The sequence below is a fragment of the Rhinopithecus bieti genome, unplaced genomic scaffold (assembly GCF_001698545.2).
Source record: "Rhinopithecus bieti isolate Rb0 unplaced genomic scaffold, ASM169854v2 scaffold_32100, whole genome shotgun sequence".
In the NCBI taxonomy this organism is placed as follows: domain Eukaryota; kingdom Metazoa; phylum Chordata; class Mammalia; order Primates; family Cercopithecidae; genus Rhinopithecus; species Rhinopithecus bieti.
Window position 1 is genome coordinate 446 of NW_016813603.1, and position 9,176 is coordinate 9,621.

At 45.0% G+C, this 9,176-nt stretch overlaps 1 protein-coding gene across 2 annotated transcripts; it reads left to right on the forward strand.

Moving 5' to 3' along the window:
- The first annotated feature begins 4,025 nt into the window (after positions 1–4,025).
- TEX13D (TEX13 family member D) lies at positions 4,026–6,930 on the forward strand. Of its 2 annotated transcripts, none has more exons than XM_017848746.1 (2): positions 4,026–5,095; positions 5,374–6,930. In XM_017848746.1, exon 1 carries the CDS (start codon positions 4,066–4,068, stop codon positions 5,083–5,085), a length of 1,020 nt encoding a protein of 339 aa, XP_017704235.1. In that variant the 5' UTR covers positions 4,026–4,065; the 3' UTR covers positions 5,086–5,095; positions 5,374–6,930. The 2 variants fall into 2 exon arrangements, with proteins under 2 accessions (XP_017704235.1, XP_017704236.1); XM_017848747.1 differs by having other exon boundaries at positions 5,680–6,930.
- The last annotated feature ends 2,246 nt before the right edge of the window (positions 6,931–9,176 follow it).

The window sequence follows — 9,176 nt, forward strand, 5'->3', positions numbered from 1 at the left end:
AATAGGTCACTGTGGGTACAAAGTACAAGAAAAGAAAGTATATGTAATAAAAGGTGTAAATTTTCCTAAAGTGGCATGAAAATTGTTCCTCAGTACTCAGCATATATAGCTTATATTTACTCTATATGCCTTTTCTCTATTCTGTTTACCACCTTTGATTCCTAGGAGATTAAATCTGCACAAACGTAGATACATACTAATACTATGAACTTTAAAATGTTATTTTCCTTCCTTTATCATCAATGATTATCATTTAGAGTTGTTATGAAGGCTTTGTGACAGAGCTTATACTAAAATTGAAAGTATAAGAACTTACTGAAAATCATGTAAAATTAGCTATGTTTTAATGTGGTTTCTCAGATTGATTAATTTATGCAATTGAATTGTTCTACCTCTTGTAAACATACATTCACACTTTGCAAACTTGCACACCTGCAAAGTAAAGTGTGGTGGTATTTTTGATATTATCATTGTTTCATCGAGAATGATAACTCAGCCAGGTTACCCTTTAAATCTCATTTTATAGGCCATTATATATCACCTTCCTGTCTCAATATAGTGGAAATTGATTCCATAAAGGGCTCAAAGGCCAAAAGTACTTTAAACTTAATAATTTAAAAACACGTTGGCATTTATGAAGTGTTGTTACATTAATTTGGAAATAGTTTGAAATTGTTATAAAGTTTAACAGTATATGAAAGCCCTTCCCCAAAAGATAGATACATCAGTTTGGATACAGTCAATTTTTTTCTTTAGGGAAGTATGTGTCTTTAAAAAATTGTTTTTCTCTGAATTGAAAATATGACAAGAATATTCCCTTATAGCTTTCAGTCTGACTTTTAACCAAGATTCTAGAACTCATGAAATAGTCTCTGTTTTTCCCTTTTTCCTTCCTTTTTCACTATCTTCTATTGCTTTGTTCCCTCTTTTTGGCATTTATGAGCACTACATGTAACAGGAACCATATCAGGTGCTAGAAATCCAGAGATGAAAGGACACAATCTCAGTTCTCAAGGGAATAAGTCTAATGAAGAGAAAGAAGAATAAAAAAACTAATTACACAGTATTGGTGTTTAGTGGTCAGGAAAAACTTCTTGGGAGAGGTGGTGATTGAGCTGGAAGGATGAGTGATAGCTGACAAGGAGATAAAATGAATCTTACTTGGGATACTAATAGTTTTGGGGTATGATAGCTCTCTTTATACAAAAAGTGGCAGAGTAGGGCAATTGGGGTCTCTATCCCTTCATAAAAGCATCTAATGGAGCTGGAAAATACTGTCAGAATTAACTTTTGCAGAACTCTAGAATCTAGTCAAAGCATATAACAATCAGGGGAAAGTTTAATGAAGAAAGAAGCTGCTGCCTTGCAGTAAGGGAGCTCTCTGGTGTTTCAAATTGCCTGTCTCCCTTTCCGCACACACTAGATTGGAGGCAGCCATGAAGACAATAGCATGTACTCCTGGTACAGGATGACATGTGCCAGATGGAGCAATATGGACCTTATTCTCAAAGAATTGTGGTTGTGTGTTTTAATCTGTCTGGTAGCTCCTTGAAGGACAGATGTAAGGGCTTACTTCTGTTTTGCCCATCTGACTCAGCTTTCCAGGTGGCATTTACCAAAAGCATTTAAAGGCAAAAGTATTGGCTGTAGCAGCCTGGGGCAAGGGATAGCAGTCAGGACAAGCAATAGATAGACCAAAATCCTGGGAAGAAAGAGGGTGGGAAAAGAGATATGTGGGAGAATGAGGGCCTTTAAAACCCTAATGTAAATCAGGGAATTGAGAAAACCTTGTATATGCCCAAGACTGGACATGCTCAGAAAAGGCCTGAGAAGACCCCATACTTCTACTTGTTGCTGACTTTCAGATTCGCCACAAGCAGGAAGTAAAGGCAAAGGCAGCATTATAAATGATCTGGGTAAGCATTAAAGGAGTTTCCCAAAACAGAGTCAATCCTTAAAGACTGGGAACATTTAAAAAATTCTCTCTTCTCTTCTCTTCTCTTTTCTCTTCTCTTCTCTTTTTTCTTTTCCTGATGGAGTCTAGCTCTGTCATCCAGGCTGGAGTGCAGTGGTTCGATCTTGACTCACTGTGCAACCTCCATCTCCTGGATTCAAGCGATTCTCCTGCCTCAGCCTCACGACTGGCTGGGATTACAGGCACTCGCTGCCACGTCCAGCTAATTTTTGTATGTTTTTTTAGTAGAGATGGGGTTTCACTGTGTTGGCCAGCATGGTCTCCATCTCCTGACCTCGTGATCCACCCACCTCAGCCTCCCAGACTGCTGGGACAACATGCGTGAGCCAATGCTCCCGGCCTTCTTTCTCTTTTCTTAAAAAAATATTTTTTGGGGCCAGAAGCGGTGACTCAAGCCTGTAATCCCAGCACTTTGGGAGGCTGAGGTGGGTGGATCACCTGAGGTCAGGAGTTCGAGACCAGCCTGGTCAACATGGTGAAACCCCATCTCTACTAAAAATACAAAAATCAGCTGGGCGTGGTGGTGGGTGCCTGTAATCCCAGCTACTTGGGAGGCTGAGGCAGGAGAACTGCTTGAATCCAGGAAGCAGAGGTTGAGGTGAGCTGAGGTCCCGAACACTGTACTCCAGTCTGGGCAACAAGAGTGAAACTCTGTCTTAAAAAAAAAAAAAGGAGGTTACAAGCCAAAAATACATTAATCCTGTCTTGTGTATTGACCTACACTGTTATCTTTACCATGTGGTTTTTGTTTGAATTCTAGTTACTGTCTAGTGCAGCCCAGAGGACTCCCTTTAGCATTTCTCCTAGGGAAGATCCAGATCATGGACGAGCATTTAGTCAAAAGGAAAAAGAGATACCCTCTGAGATCTGGGTTGACCAGATAAATATGGGAGTGAATTTACAAGGACTTCATGGCTCAATTACTTGTTTTTCTTGATGACAGGGACTATAAGTTCACCTGTTCAGGAGCTAAGGGAAGGGTGCAGATAGCATGACTGACTCTATGGAATGTTTGAAGTAGTAACGGAGAGTACAAGAGATGGAGCTGAGACAAGAACAGCACCCGTATATACACCTATCCAACTCCATCACCTGGCTAGGGATTCATTCTATGATACTGGATATTGTCCTTCCTAAGCTATTGGAAACAGGTTCTGTTGGGACACTACACTCTGCAGCACACCCTTTTTCCCTGTAGGGAGCGCTGTGCCAAATGAAGCTGGTCCCAGCAGGCCTTGCGGGTCCCAGCCAGCCTTGCGGCACGACTCAGCTTTTCTCTGTGACGTGTCGCGGAGTCGCCCATAGGGTTTGGTGTGGTGAGGGGGGCCTGCTTCTCTCTTTGTGAGAACAAGGGAGTGAGGGAGGAAGGAGGCCGAGGAGGAGGCCAGGACTGAGCAAGGACTAAAGTAAGACTGAAAGGGGAGGTGAGGGGCGGACTGGTTGGTGGCAGCAGCCTGTACCGGAAGCGTCGGCGGCAACCGAGGCGACGCACTGTGAGGCAGCTGCTTGACTAGGCCGCAGCCGCCATGGCGATGAATTTTGGGGACCGTGCCAGCGGGTTCCGCCACAGTGACGTGATCAGGTTCATTAACAATGAAGTCCACACGGACGGCAGCGGCCCAGCCTTTTACGTGGCCTTCCGCTCGCGGCCATGGAACGAGGTAGAGGACGGGCTTCGGGCCATTGTGGCTGACTCGCAGGTGCCGCGCGCTATCAAGAGGGCCTGCACCTGGAGCGCGTTGGCTTTGAGTGTGCGAGTGGCCGCGAGGCAGCGAGAGCAGATGCTGTATCACGTTCGGCGGCTGCAAAGGCGTGTGGAGGAGCGCCAGGTGACCTCCTGGGCTCTAACGTCCCAGTTGCAGCAGCTGCGCCTGGAGCATGAGGTGGCGACAACACAGCTGCACCTTGCGCAGGCTGCCCTGCAGCAGGCGCTGAATGAGCGTGATGGGCTGTACGGGAGGCTGCTCCAGGTCGAGAGGTTTCCCCAGGCTGCTTCATTGGCCCATGAAATAATGTCTGGGCCTCAAGCAGAGCAGAATGGGGCTGCGGCATGTCCCCTGGCTACAGAGCAGCAGAGAGATACGGTGGCCATGGGGACACAGGCTGATGCCCAGATGCCAACCCCAACAGATGCTCTTTATGTGCCAGGACCTCTGAGTCTCTGGGCCCAGGGCATGCAACCTCCTCTGCCAGTGCCACATCCATCCCCACTCCCACCACGATTTCCAATGAAATTCCCATTTTTGCCACCTCTACCACCTGCTGTAGTCATGGGGGCAGAAGCAGCAGCAGTCCCACTTCAGATGCCTCCTACTGAGATCCACCCACCTTGCCCGTGGCCTGCAGTAGGCTTCCAGGAGGAGATGACCCCTCAGTGGTACCAGAGAAGCTACATCCAGGAGGAAGGTTCCAAAATCCTTCAGGGGTCATTCCCCTTAGAAGACAGCAGAAGCCACAGTCAGGGAGAAGGTTCAGAGAGGTCCGAAAGAATGCCCCTCCCTGGGGACAGTGGGTGCCACAACCCGCTGTCAGAGAGTCCCCAGGGAACAACCCCACTGGGGAGCAGCGGATGCCACTCCCAGGAAGAAGGTACAGAAAGACCCCAGGGGATGGTTCCCCTGGGGAACATAGAAAGACAAAATCAGAAAGAAGGTCCAAAGAGGGCCTGGAGGATGCGCACCCTGGTGTTTCGCAGGAGTCGCAAACCAGAAGGTTCAGAGAGGCCCCAGGGGACTGTCCTCCAGGAAGACAGAAGTTACAGCCAGGAAGGCTGTTCAGAGAGGGCCCAGGGGATGGCCACCCCGGTGCTTAGCGGGAGCTGCAAACCAGAAGAAGGTCCAGAGAGACCCCAGGGCACTCCCCTGGGGGACAGCAGGAGCCATGGTGTCAGAGAAAGCCCAAAGAAATGGCAACGTCGGAGGCGGAAGGCCAAGAAACCAAAAGTGAATAAAGTCTCAGGATCCCAGCAACAGGAGAAGCCTGCCTCATTTCCAATTCCAGTGAATTGGAAATGCCCATGGTGTAAAGCCATTAATTTTTCATGGCGTACAGCCTGCTATAAATGCAAGAAAGCCCGTGTGCCATTTGAGAGTGGAGGACAAACTCACTGATTTCAGGAAGGTAAGTAAGAATGGACACACTTCAAAGAGAAACCAATTTCCTAAGACCCTCTTCTGATTAAAGTATAACTTATTTACTTCACAGAAAAATTGAAACCAAAATTATGGAGAAAATTAAATAAAATAATGTATTATCCCATTACCCAAATTAGCTATTTAAAAATTGTTTTGGATACACATACATACAAATATATATGTATTTATATTCTAATTTTATTCATTTACTTGAACAGAGATGGACTACTTTTGATTTCTCCTGATTGCATTTAAATTTTGCAGGTGGTGGATTCTGGATGGCTGATGCTGATTGTTTATACCCTGGAGAAGCTGAAGTCATGAAGCCTTTTCTTTTCCTTTTTGTTTCATTCCTTTTCCTGAAAATGCCATGTATGTGGCTGGGAGCAGTTGTGTGATTTTAGAGTTAGAAGCTATGTTGAATTTTAGGAACAGTATTTTCCTTTAAAATGCTATTATTCCTTTGGAAACAAATTTTAGAAACACCACACTTCCTTGAAAATGCTATTAATCCTTTTGAAACTACTGCAATGTTCATGTTTTCTTCATTTTGCTTTGTTGGCTTTATAGGTGAGGTTCTGTTTTTGTATCTCAGCCCCACCAAACTTGCTGTTGCTGAAGAAGCTGAACCTGTCCCATTAGAAGATCTTCCTAGGCCAAAAGAAATAACACTTCACTCCTAATGGACCCACACCTCAGTGAGACTGACTGCAAACTTACTATATGCAGCAGAGAGGAGTAAGAGGAAGTCAGAGAAGAAGAGATGATTTGATACTCATTAGGGGGAAAAGGAAGAGCAGAATTTTTTTGTTAGAATTGAATTTTTCCACTGGGACAAGGAATTAACTTGGAAGAGTTTGGGGGGTTGCAATGTTCAATTCTATAGATGATAGCATGTCATCTATGATTTTCATTTCATTTAGATGAATTTCATTTAGTTTGTTAAATGGTTATTGTCTAATATGTGTTAGGAGCTAGACTTATAGGTTATTATTTGGTGCACAGATCATAATCCTTGTTGCTGAGTTGGTTAGAAGATAGGAGAGAGCGTAATTTGGGATACCAATTAGATCAGGGGTATCTTCTTTGCCTTGCATGTAGTGTTGCCTTAGGTAAAACCAATTTAAATAACATCTAGATCCATTTTTGCAGTTGTGTGGGCAATGTGAAAGAGACTTGCATGAGAGGTCTTGAGTAACCAAACTGCTAGTCTCAATGGTTTGCAGGTGAGACAAATAAGCAGTGGCAAACTTCAGGAAAGTGGTCTTACAGAAGTGCAGGCAGGGCTTTTCTGATTTTCTGCTGATTTCCTCCTTCGAGAGGGACAGATATTTTCCTGGCTGCCCATAAGCCTGCCTGAAAGACCACTGGGGTGTCTTGAAGAAAGACAGTGCTCTGAGGAGTATTCACTACACACTCCAGCCCTCAGCCTTGGGCTGCCCCCATTCCAAGTCCCTTTCTAGTCAATAGGTGGATGAAGAACAAAATGGATTTCAAGGACAGACAGACAGACATAAGGGCTGTGGGCTATGGATGGTGTTTCTCTTGAGAGGACTAACTGGGTTAAAAATAAAACTGGACTGGGCAAGCACTCTTGGGAATGCCCCTGGACTCTTCCTCTTTGGTGTGTTCTCTGCAGGCTCCCCCAAAGCAGCTGCTGCAAGGCAAGGAGGGATCCAGGGTGAAGCTCAGGGGTGGTGGGTTAGATCTGCCTCCAGTACAAGCTAAAGATATCTTCAAGTTTCCCTGTGAGATCCCGCCCAGCTCACCAAAATCAACCTTTGTCAGGGGTTTTCTGATTCTAACTAGTAATAAAGAGTGTGCACTTGACTGCTGTGTCTTCTGCGTAGTGTGTATCTCATGGCAAGTTTTCTCAGAGGTGAAAGCTTAAATCTGCATCTTTCCTCCATCCCGCTGAAGTTCAATCTCATTTACTACTGGAGGGGCCTTCCTCTTACGAGGAATTACCCAAGAATTGGGGGGACTTCTATAGGACCTTCAATCCATCATGATTGTCCTTTCTATCCTCACAGTCCAAGTCCATATGGTCCCGTGAAGGGTAGCATGTCTTCTGCTCCAGGGTGGTGGGGCAGGAGGGGTGAGTTGGAGAGGGTGTTTCTACCTAGGCTTGGAGCTCTGATGCCTGGAGTCCAGCCTGCTGTGTACCAAGAAGCCATTTCCCTGAGATCCTGTCTCCCTGAGGTCCCCTGATGTCCCATGAACAGAAAACTTCCCTCCTGCATTTCTGCCTTCCAAGTCACCATCCCCTTTCCCCTATGCATAATCCTATCAAGTTGTTTAGAATTCTGGAAAACAGCCAGGCTGTAGCCTGTCTGCTCACAAGACAAATGTTCCCTGAGGTGAAGGGGAGTGGAGGCCGGCTACCTGCGTGGTATGGGCACAGGAATGGGGACAGAGGAGAACAAAAGTGACCTTGCCCCACCAGCATTCTCACCTTCCTCAGAATCATGATTACTGGGAGGGCCTTGGTTACTTTGGAGGGGAGCACTTCAGAGGAAGGGATCCATTAGGGATGTCAGACCCAAGGCTAGGTTTTCTGGATTGGAGGCTGGTTTTATGATACTTATGTGGGCTGATAGCTCCTTGGAATTTTGGGAAGATGGGCCACAGATAAGACTTGGACATGTTTCAGCATAATCCATTTTCACATACCAGCAGGTCATTCTAGGTTTCACTATAGTTGTTTCTTTTATGGCTTCAAAATGGACTCTGTTGTTAATTGGCATGCTTTTACGCCTTTATAAAACAGACTCACCCTGTGTATAGCTTTTATATATTTTAATATGATTACACAGTCTTTCAGGGTCAACCTTTTTCAAAACAATCTGAATCATTGAGGCTGTCAGATCACTACTCTCTTCCAGGCTGCATACATGCAAGAAAAGGCAGCAGGTTTCTGTGGCATAAACCTGGGCTTTGGAGACAGAGAAAACTGAGTTCAACTACTTGATCTATTATTCAGTAGCTGTGTGACCCCAAAGAATTTACTGAAAGTCTCTGAGCCCCACAAGTGTTAGTTCCCGTTCTCTATCTTCAGGGTTCCGCTCTGGATCCTGTGGTCATGAGTGTGTGAGATTATCAATCATAGTAAGAGATACCATTAGAGTGTTTACTATGTGTTAGGTACTTTAAGGACATTGTCACTTTTGATGACTGTAAGGTATTATAGGTACCTATATTAATAGTTTTCAAAGTGGGTACTATTGTGTCCAATTTACAAGTGTGGTAATACCCAAATTTGGGACTTAGTGAAGCCTGGCTTCAAAATGAAATTTACTAGTTCCAATGTCTGTACACCACCTAAGGTTTTACCCTTACTGAGGGATACTGTGCATTTTAACAGGGATCATAATACCTAAACCCAAAGAAATGACTGTGATGGAGGGACTCTGAGGTATAGTGGCAGTCTGGTGGTTGTGGAGCTGCTCTTTTAGAATATCTCAAATTTTGGCTGGGCATGGTAGCTCAAGCCTGTAATCCCAGCACTTTGGGAGGCCAAGGTGGGTAGATCACCTGAGGTCAGGAGTTTGAGATCAGCCTGACCTACATGGTGAAACCCCGTCTCTACTAAAAATACAAAAATTAGCTGGGCGTAGTGGTGTGTGCCTGTAGTCCCAGCTACTCAGGAGGCTGAGAGAGGAGAATTGCTTGAACCCGGGAGCTGGAGGTTGCAGTGAGCTGAGATCACGCCTCTGCACTCCAGCCTGGGTGACAGAGCAAGACTCAGTCCCATTTAAAAAAAAAAATCCCAAATTTTGGGATATGTGATCGATAACCCAGGATGCCACTGAGTAGGGCCATTTATTATCTTAGTCACCAAGACTGCAAAATAAGGGCAATGATTTAGGCAGCAGGCATGACTTGTGTTGATTCAGCAGACTGGACTTATGAAAAGTTTATATCTGAGTTCAATATTAAGATAGGACACATCTTGACTGCTTACCTAAAGTCTGTCTGAATTATTCAGTTTTTGTTTTAAGTGAATAAGGTGCCAGCTGTAAAAGTCCAATATACTCTGTGTGTGTGTGTGTGTGTGTATATATATA

Excerpts from the sequence above, each read along its gene's own strand:
- TEX13D (XM_017848746.1), top strand. The coding sequence starts at position 4,066 with ATGGGGACACAGGCTGATGCCCAGATGCCAACCCCAACAGATGCTCTT.